A 14,915-nucleotide genomic window follows, 5' to 3' on the forward strand; every position below is an offset into this window, starting at 1 on the left:
CTCACGCACACACATCCAAGCCAACACAACTTCCCACTGATTTTAAGGGGCTGAAGAACCTGCAGATAGACTGAGATCACAGGCAACCCCAGATGGGAGTGCCGAAAAGGCACAAAGAGGTCATTTCCCAGATGGGAAGAGAGAGGCTCAGAGGGGAAGGCGAGAGTGACCAGCCCCTCCTGCTCCCACCGTAGGTCATGACAGGGTCAGGACAAACCCAGTGCTGCCCCAGGAGGCTGGAAGCCCAGCTGACTTCTCCGGCCATCCTTCCAGAATGATGAGAAAAGGAACCACTCTTCCACAACCACCATGTGCTCAGCCCACTTTGGCTCCAAGCCTCACAACAACCCTGTGAGGTGGGTGTCCACATTCTCAGTCCACAGATGAGACAGGCCGTGACCCTCCTGAGGGCAGAGACAGACCATTAGATCAGGGCCACCTGCCGACTGCGCGCGCTGCCTCCTCTGCGACACAGACTGGGGACAGGTCCCTTCACTTCATCGCAGAGGCGCAAGCCACCTCCTAGTTCAGGAAGCCAGGGGCTCCTATTTAGGTTGTACCCACTTTGTCGTCCTGGACAACACGCAGGCCAGGACACGCAGGCAATGGAGCTGGCCCAACCATATCTGATGTCAGGCTCCTTGACCCCAGGACACAGTCAGAGCAAAAGGAGTGGCCAGCGAGCTCTTGGGCTGCTGGGGGCAGAACCCAAGCTGAAATCTCCACCCACCTCCACCTCTCCTGCCAGGGCACCTTTGCATTGGCACAGCTTCCTGGGGGAGGGAGGGATAAGGAAAGAAGAATCCAGCAGGTCCTTACCTAGTCAGAAGCCCCCTCCCTCTAGGAAAAGGAAACGTGAAATAAAATCATAGTGAAATGATTCAGGCACAGATCAGCCTCAGGTGCCCCCCGGATCCCGATTTCTGGGGCCCGTGGCCTCCTTAAAGCGTATTGTCGGAGGCAGAAGAAGGGGACTGGGTTTGTAGAGCTGCTTCGCAGATGCATGAGGCAGAGGCCAGACAGACTGAAGATGGGGAATGAGGCAGGCAGGTGAGGAGACGACGAGGCCGGCCTCCCCTCTGCCACCCGTCTCTGTGCCTCACTGCCTTTCCAGAGGCTGGTGGTGGGGCGGCATTAGCTGAGGACTAGGCCTGAACTCTGCCCCGCCAGGAGCCGGAAGAACATGGTCACACCAGCTCCATACCTGCCAGGTTCCCCTCCTGGGGCTGGGGGTAGTCAGATGAGGGAGGCGAGGGAAGAGCCTGTTCCCGGGGGTGGACAATGCCCCTTGACACTGAACATGGAGCGGCGGTTAGGAGAAGGACCTGGTTCTCCAGGGCAGGCAGAGACCTGGCTGAGCCTGGCAGTGGTGGTGGGGGGCGACACTCAGTCCAGCCATCGGCAGGCCTATCCCCGCCCCGTTGGTGCCTGGCCGGGTGGTCAGTCCGAGGGGCCCCGGCATGACTGACAGTCCTTCATGTCCTCAGAGTAGTCCTCGATCTGGATGGTCATGGTGTGGAAGTGGAACGTGCCCTGCAGGCGGTTGCTGGCTGCCTTCAGCACAGCCTGGGCATCTGCGTTCTCAGCTGGGGGACGAGAAGACACGTGGGGGGAGAGGGGAGGCACCAGAGAACCAATTATCACTCTTGGGCCCTTAGGAGTGAGTAGGAGGCAAGTCTCAAATCCTATCCCCAGCAGAACAAGATAGGGGGCTGTGAACATCAAGAAACCCCCAGACTCACTCTTGTACCAGGCAACCCTCTGGTTCCCCCACCTGGCACATACAACCCTGAAAGAGCCAGAAAAGCTCTGGCTTTAAGGCTCGGAGTCTTTCCTCTGCCACTTACTAGCTGTAAAAGCCAGGGCGAGTGCCTTTACCACCTTCCACCCTGCCTCAGTTTCTTCATCTATAAATGGGACCTGATGATCAAATAAATAACAAGTGCCCAGTACTCAGCATGGGGTCAGATCCAAAGCACTGGCACTGTGAGTACCTGGCATCATCCAGACCCATCGGGCGGGGATGGCCCCGGGTCCCCGGCTGCCTCTCCCGCACCCACCCTGAGTGCTCCCGCCACTCACCGATGGCGATGTGGACAGACAGGATAGGCTGGGCCGTGGTCAGCGCCCAGATGTGCAGGCTGTGCAAGGCTTCCACGCCCTCTATGGACAGCAGCAGATTCCGCACGGCTGTGAAGTCCACCCCCTTGGGGGTCCCTGAGGACGACAGGGACAGGGGCTGAAGGACAGGGCTCCCTCCCACCCACGCTGCTTCCTGCTCCTCACACGGTGCCTCACTCAGACCTCCTTGGCCAGCAGAGCTGAGGTTGCCCCTGCCCCCGAAACGAGCCCCATCGTGTCACCCTGTTGTATTTTCCTCCTCACACTTGACACTGTCAGAAATGATCTTATTTGTTAGTTTCTTGCTGTCTCCCTGTCTCAGATGGAAACTCTACATGCGAGCAGGACAACTGTTTGGTTTATCACCCTATTCTCAGTGCCTCTTCCCCTAGTATATGCTTGTTATAAAAATTTTTTTAAGATAAAGAAGGCAACCCGGGGCTCCCTGCACCCCCATGTAGCATCCTTGTCATCACTTTTATCTGGGTCCATCACATTCTTGGAGAAAATGCTCTGACCTGCAGCTGAACACTCAGGCTGACCCCAAACCAGGACCCAGACTGATTCCAACCACAGAGACGTATGGCTCCAGACCCAGAGCGCCAGAAAGCCAGGTAAGTAGGTATTGTAACTTGGGGTAGACCATTCGCTACCACTAAGCACCCCTCAAAGCCCTGCCACGTCTTCCCGAGGCGGGCGCACCTCAGGAAAGAAGGCCTGAGCTGGAGTGGATTCAGTAGTCTTTTTTGTCCAGCTCCAACTATCTTTTTCTCATCCTCAGTCTGGCCCCACAGCACTGTGCAATGAGAAGCATAATCCTCACCCCGAAAGGGAAGGCAAGTGGAGACTCAGAAAGCATATGAGGAAGGGCAGGAGGGCCAGGTGCTAAAGACACACTTGGAAGCCCCCAGACTTGGCAGGGAGGACACATCCCAGCAGGAAGGAGGCACCCTTGGGGTAGGGGGACGGAAAGGACGATCCAGGGGACATTTCCGGAATAACCACACCCGAGGACCCTGCTCAATGTCAAGATTAGTCCGGGCCCCAGGAGGTTCTCCAGACCTTGCCCCCCCCCCCACCATGTGCTGTGATGCACCCCCACACCCAACACACACACACACACACACACACACACACACAGTGCATGGTCAGTCATGTCCGACTCTTTGTGACCCTATTGACTGTAGCCCACCAGCCTCCTCTATCCGTGGGATTTCCCAGGCAAGAATACTGGAGTGGGTTGCCAGCTCCTCCTCCAGGGGAACCTCCACAACCCAGGGATCGGACTGGTGTCTGCTCGATTGGCAGGCAGATTCTTTGCCCCTGAGCCACCTGGGAAGCCCACATATACACAGACTCGAGCTTATCTTAGCACTGGAAAGTAAAGAGCAAAAAGGGAGCCCCAAGCTCAGGTTACCTTCCATCAGCACCAGGATCACATCTCTCAGGACAGTCAAGGTTGTCCCCAGGACGAGGATGGAGAACAGGAAGGTGCAGATGGGGTCTATAAACTTGTACTCTGGCTACAAGGAAAGAGAGGCAGAGCTGGGGGTCACCAGCCAACACTTCAGCCTTCCTTCTCCCCTCCCACCCAGTAGTGAGTCAGGGAGAAGGGCTTTTTCTGCAGGGTGGGCACCAGCTTCACCCCGACCCTGCTGCCCAGTTCTCTACCTTTAATTCTGTGTCCAGAAGGACAGGCAGGACGTACCACAGTTCAGGATAAGACACCATGCCTCCCCACCCCTCCCTGCCCAAGGGGCTAAGCCACAGACAGAGCTAAATGGAATCTTAGGCACCATCTGGCCCAACATCCCAGCTTTATAGGTGGGGTAACAGAGGCTCAATTAGAGCAAGGAACTCCTCTACATCATGCAGCTAGCAAGGGATGATCTAAAGCTTCAAACCCAGCGCTGGGCTCTTTCCATTACACCCCACTGCCTCTGTGTAATGGGCAATGCCCAGGCTTCAGCAGCCTACAGTCCTGGATTTGAATCTGACTCTACAACTTACCAGCTAAGTGATGCTGTGCAAGTCATTGAGCCTTTCTGGGCGGCAAAAAACACCACCACCTCCCTTCAGGGTTCTCATCAAGATCAGAAGCACTAATGCTTTGTGGGTATTGGGTAAATGTTTCTTCCCTCTCCCACCCTTCTGCCTGGAGCTGGGAGGGAGCTAGAACTGGAAAGGGTCCTGTGCAGAGAGAAGACCCCAGGTGACCTACACTCCCTCCCCTACTTCCCCCTGTCCCCAGCTCTAACCTTGAAGTATAAAATAAAGGCTGCCACCAAAACGCCCAAGCTCTGCAGAAAGTCTCCAATGACGTGGATAAAGGCAGCTCGGACACTGGGGCTTCCCTGCTCCTGGCTGGCGTTGTGGCCGTGCTCGGGGTTGTGGCTGTGTCCATGGCCAGACTGGTGAAGAATCAACCCCATTCTATGGGAGTGGAGACAAGGCCCAGGGGCTTGCAGAGGGAGCAGATGGAAGCTTCAAATTCGGCTAGGCAGAGGCCCCAATCAGGACTAACTAGGCAGGTCAAAATCCCAGCCCCCACCCAAGACTGCATGATCCCTTTGGCCACAGAAGGAGCCCAACGAACGTGGCCTTGGTTCAGAGTTTTGCCAACGGGAGGAGGGGCTCAGCTCCATCCAATGCCAGGCTGAACCTGGGCACAAAGCTGCCCCAGTGCCAAACCTCAGAGCAGAAGGGCGCTACAGAGGAGATCGAGTTCCCCCCAGTATGTCACAGAAGGTGAAGCTGAGGCCCAGAGAGGGAAGTGGCTTGCCCAAGGCCACTGGGCAAGGGGGAGAGAACCCAAAATAGACACCCCTGCTCTACACAACTTACGTCTCAATGAGACCAACTTCAGGCACATCAGATTGAAAATGGCTTTGAGATTCCGTCCCTAGGGACCCCTGCTCCTGTAAGCACTAGACTCACCCCTCCCCACAACAGGTAGGAAGCCTGTCTCTGGTTATTCACTACACGTCTAGGGTGGGGACTTGATGTCGCCCCAGGTTTACAGTTCCTGATGGCCTGGCCCTAGGCCTCAGGCAGGACCCAGGTGTTCCAGGTGCCAGAGCTCAGAGCACAAGGGAGATTCTGATCCTGCAGCCATCCTGGTGTGAGGCATGGCCCCCTCCTAAAAAGAGCAGGCCTGTAGGTATGACTGTGAGGATGGGGAGGGTTCCCAGGGACCCCAGGCCACACTCACATGATGTTCATGACCACAGCACAGCCCGACGTGATCAGCATGGTCTGCTTCTCAATCTCATAGTCTCCAGAGATCAGCCGTTCCACCGCCAAGTACACCAGCACCCCCGTCATGACCCAGATGGACAGCATAGAGAGCAGGGCACCCAGGATCTCTGAGGAAGAACCCAGCCCCCAATACCAATCTTAGCATGGGGCCCTGAGGCTAAGGAGCCCCCTCTCCCTTCCCACAAAATCTGAGCCTGGGTCTGATTGGAGGTATGGCTCTGCTAGAGGTACTATGGCTGGCCCCTCACCCCACCACTCATACATCTGAAAAGGTCAGAGCTAGAAGAAACTCAAGACATCATCTGGGGCAATTTTTTCTGTTGACGCTGACTCATTAAATATATACCCATTGCTCATCTGGCAAACTGAGGCTCTGAGGAACAGAGGCTGGGCCATCTCCCACCAAGAAGAGAATGACAATGCAGCCCAGAGATGAACTTCAGAAAGCTTTCCTGACCTCTCCCTCCCCGCTAAAGCCAATCCATGGCGTTATGTGCAAAGTGAACACCACTGTCATTTATTCTTAAACAAATAAAACTTATCCTCTTAGGAAGGTGGACTTTCCTTCCCTGCAGGGTGGGAACTCCCAGAGGACTGGGGGCCAGGGTTCCCCCATCAGACTGGAAGCTCTCAAAGGACAAAAGTCATGGTCCTCTTCCCCCACCCAAGTCAGCCTCCTGGTTTTACGCAGGGACCCAATGCACTCACCTAAGAACTTTCATCTTAACCCACCCCCTCCTCCCCCAACTCCACCCCGCATCCCAACCAGGGCCCTCACCAGCTCGATGCCAACCAAAGTTCATGGTCTTGGTGGCTGGCCGGGAAGACATCCACAGGGAGAAGAGGCTGATAAGCATGGTGGCAAAGTCAGTGAGCATGTGGGCTGCATCTGTCATGATCGCCAAGCTATGTGCCAGGTACCCACCTGCAGGGCCAAGAGGAGGGAGGGTCCTTATCGGCTCCCCAAGGAGCCAGTTTCCCAGAGTGTGTGTGCAGCAGGGAAACCATGAGCTCTAGAGAAAGACAAAGGATTCCAGACCTCTCCACCATTAGCTATGTAACCATGATCAAGTGACTTCCTTTCTCCGAGCCTCAGCTAGCATCTGTGAAATGGGATCAGCAAAATCTACTTAGAGGATGAACGTGAAAATTGAGTTCAAATTGGGCCTGGAAGGGAATACCGCTGTGGTCCAGTGGTTCGGACTCCCCACTTTCATGGCACCCTTGGCTCGGGTTCAATCCCTGGTCAGGGATCTAAGATTCCACAAGCCATGCAGCATGGCCAAAACAACCAAAAACAAAAAAAAAGGGGGGGGGGGGCTTGGAAAGCATCGTAGGCACTCAATTAATGCTCTTTTCTTTTAGCATTCAGGTCTTTCCTGACCTACTAGTTGTACGCAATCTCAGGCAAGTCATTTAACCTTGTGATGCCTCAGTTGCATCATAAAAATGAGCCTATCAGGACCCATGAGGCTGTTGTGAGGATTGCATGAGATAGTGTGCGTGTAAGAGGTTCAGCATGGTGTGAGTGTGCGACAGCTGCTCAGTCATGTCTGACTCTTTGCAACCCCATGGACTGTAGTCTGCCAGGCTCCTCTGTCCATGGGATTCTCAGGCAAGAATACTGGAGTGGGTTGCCATTTCCTTCTCCAGGGGATCTTCCCGACCCAGGGATGGAACCCTGATCTCCCGCACTGCAGGCAGCCTCTTTACTGTCTGAGCCACCAAGGGAGGCCTACTATTAGCATGGCAAGCATACAGTAAATGGGGCTGTTGGTATTAATACTACAGGAACATTCGGGAGAAAAGCCTTATGGATCATCCAGACTACCCATGTGCCAATTTCATGCAATTAGCCCAGAGTCCTTACCAATGACTTCCCCAATCATGAACAACAGGCAGAAGGCAGAAGCCACACAGAGCTGCCGCCAGGCCCTCTTCTTGGGGTCGCAGTGACTGCCAGGACCCTTCTGGGAATGGCAGTAATGGCTGCTCTGCGGAGCCGGCTCAGTGGGCTGCAAGGCCAGGCCAGGTGAAGACGCCGGAGGGATGCTGCTGGTCCCATCCTCCCAAAGAGTTGTGTAAGTCCTGTCCAGAGAGAAAGGGTGAGGGATGAGATGGGAACAAAGAGGGCTGACTCTAGTTTTACCTCTCTGTGGGGCCTGCGCGTTCCCCTGTGCCCGTTTGGAAAAAGAGTTAAGGATATACTCCAAGCTCGACAGACTCTAAGGTGTGACCAGAAGCCCCTCCTTGCAGGAGGGTGCTGGAGAATGACCAGTCCTGGAGTCTTGGCTCCGTGTGTTTTCTCCTCCTTCATCCCTCCCAGGGCTTGGAGGAGGTAAAGACCTTGGGAACAAGCCGGGGGGCTGGACTGGACCGGTTCAGTGGAGCGCGGGTAAGGATCAGAGCTCATGCTCAGGGAAGACAGCAGCTCGCCCCTTCGCAAGGACTCGGAGACACCGGGCTTACCAGGGCGGGGCGGTCCCTGGGCTAAGAGCCAGCCCCGGGGGAGAGCTCCAGGCACGCACTGCCCCGCGAACCCGCAGGGGTCAGGATCTGTGCTCTGCGGCGAGGAAGGACTGGTCCCTGTGCTCAGCCTCAATTTCCCCTTTCCTCCACCTCCCTCCCACCCCTCCTGTCGGGGCGGGGGGCGGGGGTCCCAGGTCGAGCCGTCGCCAAAACCAACCACTGCCAGGATGGCAGACGGGGAGGTGGGGCTGAGGTCACTGAAATTCCCGCCCCTCCCCAGGTTCTCCTTACCCGACTGCAAGCCTGGAGTCTAACAGATGCATCCTCTCGCCGGCTTTCATGCGGCCTCGCGCGACCTGCTACGTGCTCCCTGGAGTCGCGCACTGGGCTTTCCCGCGGCGAGCGCTCACCTGCCACCAGCGCCTTGCGCGCAGCTCCCGCCTGGACCGCCCCGGGGCCGCTGAGGGGTTGTCCCGCTGTAGCTACCGCTGCTGCCCCCACGACGCCGGCGGCTGCGCGCCGCGCCGGCTGGCTTTATCAAGTCCCCGCTTCTCCGTGTGAAGCAGCGCGTCGTGCGCAAAAGCCCGCAGGGAAGGGGGAGGGTGTAGCTGGCTGCAAAGGGCCCCGGTGCTGACCCCAGCACCGGGTCCCCGGAGCCCGAGGAGCCCACCTGGCCTGCGTCGGAAAGCCTAACCGCCTCCGCCCAGCCCTGCTGCTGCTTGCTGTTTCTGCCTCCACTGCGCCCACTTGCCCCCCGCGCGGGGCTGGCTGCCTCCTGCCGGGAAGTTCTCGGGACACCGGCTTGTTGAAATCGGCTTTGAGTCGCCTAAGAGCAGGAATGTGGCTCCTAGACTCAGAATAAAGGGCTCCTGAGGCTGGGGTTGTTGTCTTCCTCCTCGGGAAACCCGTGATCGGTTTCCACCCTCCGGCTGCAGACGTCCGAGGCCTCCCAGGTTCTTCTGCGCAGGCTAGGGGGCTCCCGGGGGCGGGGTGTGCCTGCACTCAGTCTGGGACGGTAGCCTTCCTGACGGACCCATCCTCGTCGCTCTAGCAGCACCAGTTCCTCCCCTTCTAGGGCTCTGATTAAAATCTGGGGTGACCGGCTGTATCTCCACCGCTACATGGAGCAGGGTCGCGCTTCAGCCCGGTCGCCATCTGGACTGAGCTGACACCGCCACCAGCACACCATCTATTCTCCACTGCCCCGCGGCAGCTCCCAGGAGCCAAGCGTGGTGTTCGGCCGAGAGAAGCCAGCTAGCTCTTCCTGCCGGGGTTCAGTGGGGTTGGATGTGCGTTTTGTGCGGGTCTCAGCTTATCGATGGAGTTGAAGTTTCAAACTGCCCCAGGCTCAGCTCAGATTAATCTTATAATTTACTTGAGGGCAAAATGTGTATGCTTTAAAAAAAAAAAAAGTGTTTTCTATTGTCACTCTTGTTCCCTTAAATGGAAAGTACATGGTAAATATATGAAGATTTACAAATTGGATCCAGACACGTTTATTCATTTTACAAAAACTTTTATGCCAGAACTCCCTTAAACTAATACTTTCCTAGTACTCATTTTAATTGATTTGGAAGAGTTTAATTAGTTAAGACTGTGATATACTGAAAAGCAGCTCCATTTGTATTCTATACCTGTCTCCTTCAGAGATCCCCAAAGGTCCTATGCAAATGACCTAGCAGTTAAGACACCTCAGCAATTTTATTCTAAAAATGTAGATATCCCTACAAAGAAGGCTTCCCAGGTGGCGCTAGAGGTAAACCACCCGCCTGTCAATGAAAGAGAGAGAAGAGATTTAGGTTTGATCCCTGGGTGGGGAAGAGCCCCTGGAGGGGGTCATGGCAACCTACTCCAGTATTCTTGCCTGGAGAATCTCATGGAGAGAGAAGTCTGGTGGGCTATAGTCCATGGGATTGCAGAGTAAAACACGACTAAAGCGACTTGGCACAGCACAGGTGGTTAAAATACACATGTAATGAAAATTTGTTAATGGCCTCAGATTCTTGGGGTCTTGTTTTTTCCACCAAAAAAATAGCTCATATATATTCTGGCTCTTCCCTCACCTCTTTGGAGCTGTTCCTTTGTAAAGTCACCAAATAAAACTTAACTGACACCTTTTCTGTCATGCTTTTTTTTCCTGTCAACACCTATGTGTGTGTGTGTGTTAGTCACTTAGTCATGTCCAACTCTTTGCGACCCCATGGACTGTAGTCCACCAGGCTCCTCTGTCCTCAGAATTCTCCAGGCAAGCATACTGGAATGAGTTGCCATTTCCTTCTCCAGGGGATCTTACCAACCCAGGGATCGAACCTGGGTTTCCTGCATTGCAGGAAAGCATCCTGCAGATGCTTTACCATCTAAGCCACCAGGGAAGCCCATCAACAGTCTACAAGGAATCTGATTCTGTAGGTCTGGGAAGGGGGTCTGGGAATCTATATATTTTTTAAACTCTTGTGTTCAATTCTATCATGAAATTATTGTTCTTTTTAATGGTATGTTCTTGTTGTTCAGTCGCCCAGTCGTGTCCAACTCTCTGTGACCCCATGGACTGCAGCACACCAGGCCTCCTCGTCCCTCACCATCTCCCGAAGTTTGTCCAAGTTCATGTCCATTGCATCAGTGATGCCGTCCAGCCTTATCATCCTCTGATGCCCTCTTCTCCTTCAGCCCTCAATCTTTCCCAGCATCAGGGACTTTTCCAATGAGTCAGCTGTTCACATAAGATGACCAAAACACTGGAGCTTCAGCTTCAGTTCTTCCAACGAATGTTCAGGGTTGATTTCCCTTAAGGTTGACTGATTTGATCTTCTTGCTGTCCAGGGGATTTTCAGGAGCCTTGGGGCTTCCCTGGTGGCTTAGAGGGTAAAGCTCCGCCTGCAACGCAGGAGACCCGGGTTCAATCCCTGAGTCGGGAAGATTCCCCTGGAGAAAGAAATGGCAACCCACTCTAGTACTCTTGCCTGGAAAATCCCATGTACGGAGGAGCCTGGGAGGCTGCAGTCCATGGGGTTCCAAAGAGTCGGAGACGACAGAGCGACTTCATTTTCTCCAACACCACAGTTCAAAGGCATTAATTCTTCGGCACTCTGCCTTCTTTATGGTCCAGCTCTCACAACTATACATGACCACTGGGAAGATCATAGCCTTGACTATACAGACCTTTGTCGGCAGAGTAATGTCTCTGCTTTTCAGCACAGTCTAAGTTTGTCATAGCTTTCCTGCCAACAAGCAATCATCTTCTGATTTCATGGCTACAGTCACGATCCGCAGTGATCTTAGAGACCAAGAACAGGAAATTTGTCACTACTTCCACCTTTTCCTCTTCTCTTTGCCATGAAGTAATGGGGCCAGATACCACGATCTTAGTTTTTTTTTTAAAATATTTAATTTTAAGCCAGTTCTTTCACTCTCCTTCACCCTCATCAAGAGGCTCTTTAGTTCCTCTTTGCTTTCTGCCATTAGAGTGGTATTGTGCACATATCTGAGGTTGTTGATGTTTCTCTCACTTATCTTGACTCCAGCTTGTAACTCATCCATCCCGGCATTTCTCATGATGTGCTCAGTGTACAGATTAAACAAACAGGGTGACAGCAGACAGCCCTGTCATACCCCTTTCTCATTCTTGAACCAATCAGTTGTTCCATACAGGATTCTAACTGTTGCTTCTTGACCCGCATACAGGTTTCTTGAGAAACAGGTGAGATGGTCTGGTAGTCTCATTACTCGAACAGCTTTCCACAGTTTATTATGATATGCACAGCCAAAGGCTTTAGTGTAACTGATGAAACAGAGGTAGATGTTTTCCTGGAATTCCCTAGCTTTCTCTGTGATCCAGTGAATGTTGGCAATTTGACCTCTGGTTCCTCTTCCTTTTCTAAAACCAGCTTGGACATCTGGAAGTTGTTGGTTCGCATAATGCTGAAGCCTAGCATGCAAGATTTTAAGTGTGACCTTACTTACGGCAGAAAGTGAAGAGGAACTAAAAAGCCTCTTGATGAAAGTGAAAGAGGAGAGTGAAAAAATTGGCTTAAAGCTTAACATTCAGAAAACTAAGATCATGGCATCTGGTCCCATCACCTCATGGGAAATAGATGGGGAGACAGTGGAAACAGTGTCAGACTCTATTTTTTTGGGCTCTAAAATCACTACAGATGGTGACTGCAGCCATGAAATTAAAAGATGCTTACTCAAAAAAAAAAAAAAAAAAAGATGCTTACTCCTTGGAAGGAAAGTTATGACCAACCTAGATAGCATATTAAAAAGCAGAGACATTACTTTGCCAACAAAGGTCCACCTAGTCAAGGCTATGGTTTTTCCAGTGGTCATGTATGGATGTGAGAGTTGGACTGTGAAGAAAGCTGAGTGCCGAAAAATTGATGCTTTTGAACTGTGGTGTTGGAGAAGACTCTTGAGAGTCCCTTGAACTGCAAGCAGATCCAGCCAGCCCATCCTGAAGGAGATCAGTCCTGGGTGTTCATTAGAAGGACTGATGCTGAAGCTGAGACTCTAATACTTTGGCCACCTCATGCAAAGAGTTGACTCATTGGAAAAGACCCTGATGCTGGGAAGGATTGGGGGCAGGAGGAGAAGGGGGTGACAGAGGATGAGATGGCTGGATGGCATCACCGACTCAATGAGCATGGGTTTGAGTAAACTCCGGGAGTTGGTGATGGACAGGGAGGCCTGGCATGCTGCGATTCATGGGGTCGCAAAGAGTCGGACACGACTGAGCGACTGAACTGAACTGAACTACTAGCATGGGAGATGAGTATGATTGTCTGATGGCTAGCACATTCTTTTGTACTACCCTTCTTGGGAATTGGGGTGAGGTTTGACCTTTTCCAGTCCTGTGGCCACTGCTGGGTCTTCCAGATATGCTGACATATTGGATGTAACACCTTGATGACCTTATCCTTTAGGCTTTTGAATAGTTCTCCTGGAATTCTGTTGCATCACTAGCTTTATTAACAGCAGTGTTTCCTAAGGCCCACTTGACTTTGCTATCCAGAATGTCTGGCTCTGGATGACTGACCACAGCATCGTAGAAATCCGGTTCATTAAGATCTATTTTGCACAGTTCTGTGTATTCTTTCCATCTCTTCTTGATCTCTTCAGCGTTTACTAAGTCTCTATCGTTTCTGTTCTTTATTGTGCCCATCTTGAGCGAAATATTCCTTGATATCTCCAGTTTTCCTGAAGAGATCTCTAGTCTTTCCCCTTCTGTTGTTTTCTTCTAGTTTTATACACTCTTCATCAAAGAAGGCCTTCTTGTCTGTCCGTGCTGTTCTTTGGAACTCTGTGTTTAGTTGACTATACCTTTCCCTTTCTCCCTTGCTTTTTGCTTCACTTCTTTCTTTAGCTATTTGTATGGTATATTTTTAATGGTATAATGGTTATGATTTTGAAAAGAACCTTTATCTAACGAGTTACACGATACCTGGAATTTGCCTTAAAATAATCACAGTGAGGAGAAGGAGTAATGATAGAGAAGAAACAAGTGTGTCAGTAACTACTGAAACGGAGCAATGAGTAAGGAGGGTATGTTATACTGTTCACTGTACTTTTCTGTACATTTGAAATTTCCCGGAATTAAAGGTTTAGGGAAAATAAACCTCTGGTGATTCTAATGCAGCCGCCAAAACTGTATTCAAGATTTGTGGAGTAACCCCTCTGAAGCCAATTTCTTTGCAGCATGATCTTAAAAGAAACTTGTTGATCAGGAAGACTTCATACCACCTTTGAGTGTTCCAGTTTGCAAGTGCCCTTTGTGTGGCAACTAGAGATTCCCTTATTTGCAATATCAGATATCTCCCTGGAATTCACATTTCTGATTACAGAGCCTTGACTGCCCTCCCCCCTCCCTCTGATAAGTGACAGGGTAGTGGATAGATATACTTATCTCACACGATCTGTGTGAGAACTCTGGGGAACTCTGGAGGTAGAATGTGGACTGGTTGTAACACTGATTTTTGTGATTTCAAGGAGGTGAAAACTTCTCTCCTTCTGGCCTCAAATTCCTTCAGGTTTCTATAAGAGGATATTTTAGGACTATTAAGAAAAAGTGTGGGATTGTCAAAAAAGGGTAGTAGCTACATCCACGCAGGAGGAAGCAGACACATGAAGAGTCCCTAGGGGTTCATAATGTGGTTTTTTTTCTTTTATTCTATTTTTCTTTCTTTAATTGAAGTGCAGTTGATTTACAGTGTTTCAGACATATAGCCAAGTGATTCAATTAAACATATAATATTCTTTTTCCTGATCGGCTAAGTAGCAACATCAGATTTCAGTATATAGTATATAACTCTGAAATTAGTTCTGTGCACTTGTATGTGGTTTTTGTTGTTGTTGTTAAGTATTTTATTTATTTATTTGGCAGCACTGGGTCTTAGCTGTGGAACACGGGATCTTCAGTAGAGTGTGGGATATAGTTCCCCGACCATGGATTGAACCGTGGTCCCTTGCATTGGGAACGTAAAGTCTTAGCCACTGGACCACCAGGGAATCCCTTTTGTATGTAATATGTTACACTTTTTTTTTTTAACTCTTGCTTCAGAACTTGAAAAAGGACTGGAAATGAAAGCAAAATTTGATTCCCTGAAATTCACAGGTATCAAGTTAGCCTTGGAAAAAGTCCCAGAAGTGAAAATGGGCAGAGGTGTGAGGGTTGAAAGCATTTTCATAAGGTTGAATTACACAGAAGGGCTAGTTCTGGAGGATGTCACATGAATGAGTAAGTTGGGAAATGCTGGGTTCAATGTTCAATCCACCAAAAAAACATTCAGATCAGTTCAGTTCAGTTCAGTTCAGTCATTCAGTCGTGTCCGACTCTTTGCGACCCCATGGACTGCAGCATGCCAGACCTCCCTGTTCATCACCAACTCCCGGAGTTTACTCAAACTAATGTCCATCGAGTTGGTGATGCCATCCAACCATCTCCTCCTCTGTCGTCCCCTTCTCCTCCTGCCCTCAATCTTTCCCAGCATCGGGGTCTTTTCAAATGAGTCAATTCTTCAGATTAGGTGGCCAAAGTATTGGAGCTTCAGCTTCAACATCAGTCCTTACAATGA

At 51.4% G+C, this 14,915-nt stretch overlaps 1 protein-coding gene across 1 annotated transcript; it reads right to left on the bottom strand.

Annotated features, from left to right (window-relative positions):
• Positions 1–16: 16 nt before the first annotated feature.
• SLC30A2 (solute carrier family 30 member 2) lies at positions 17–9,430 on the bottom strand. Its single transcript, XM_043909311.1, has 8 exons — positions 8,140–9,430; positions 7,250–7,467; positions 6,158–6,304; positions 5,333–5,486; positions 4,380–4,554; positions 3,539–3,644; positions 2,083–2,217; positions 17–1,586 (listed from the first exon to the last, which is right to left on the bottom strand). Exons 1-8 carry the CDS (start codon positions 8,187–8,189, stop codon positions 1,441–1,443), a joined length of 1,131 nt encoding a protein of 376 aa, XP_043765246.1. The 5' UTR covers positions 8,190–9,430; the 3' UTR covers positions 17–1,440.
• Positions 9,431–14,915: the final 5,485 nt, after the last annotated feature.

Source organism: Cervus elaphus, chromosome 8 (genome assembly GCF_910594005.1).
Source record: "Cervus elaphus chromosome 8, mCerEla1.1, whole genome shotgun sequence".
Lineage (NCBI taxonomy): Eukaryota > Metazoa > Chordata > Mammalia > Artiodactyla > Cervidae > Cervus > Cervus elaphus.

Bases quoted from the DNA above. Each gene is read 5' to 3' on its own strand.
- SLC30A2 (XM_043909311.1), bottom strand. From the start codon at position 8,189: ATGAAAGCCGGCGAGAGGATGCATCTGTTAGACTCCAGGCTTGCAGTC. The intron at 3,645-4,379 runs GTTAGAGCTGGG...CTTTCCTTGTAG, and splicing joins CCTTTATTTTATACTTCAAG to CCAGAGTACAAGTTTATAGA. The intron at 1,587-2,082 runs GTGAGTGGCGGG...CTCGTCCCCCAG, and splicing joins GTCTGTCCACATCGCCATCG to CTGAGAACGCAGATGCCCAG.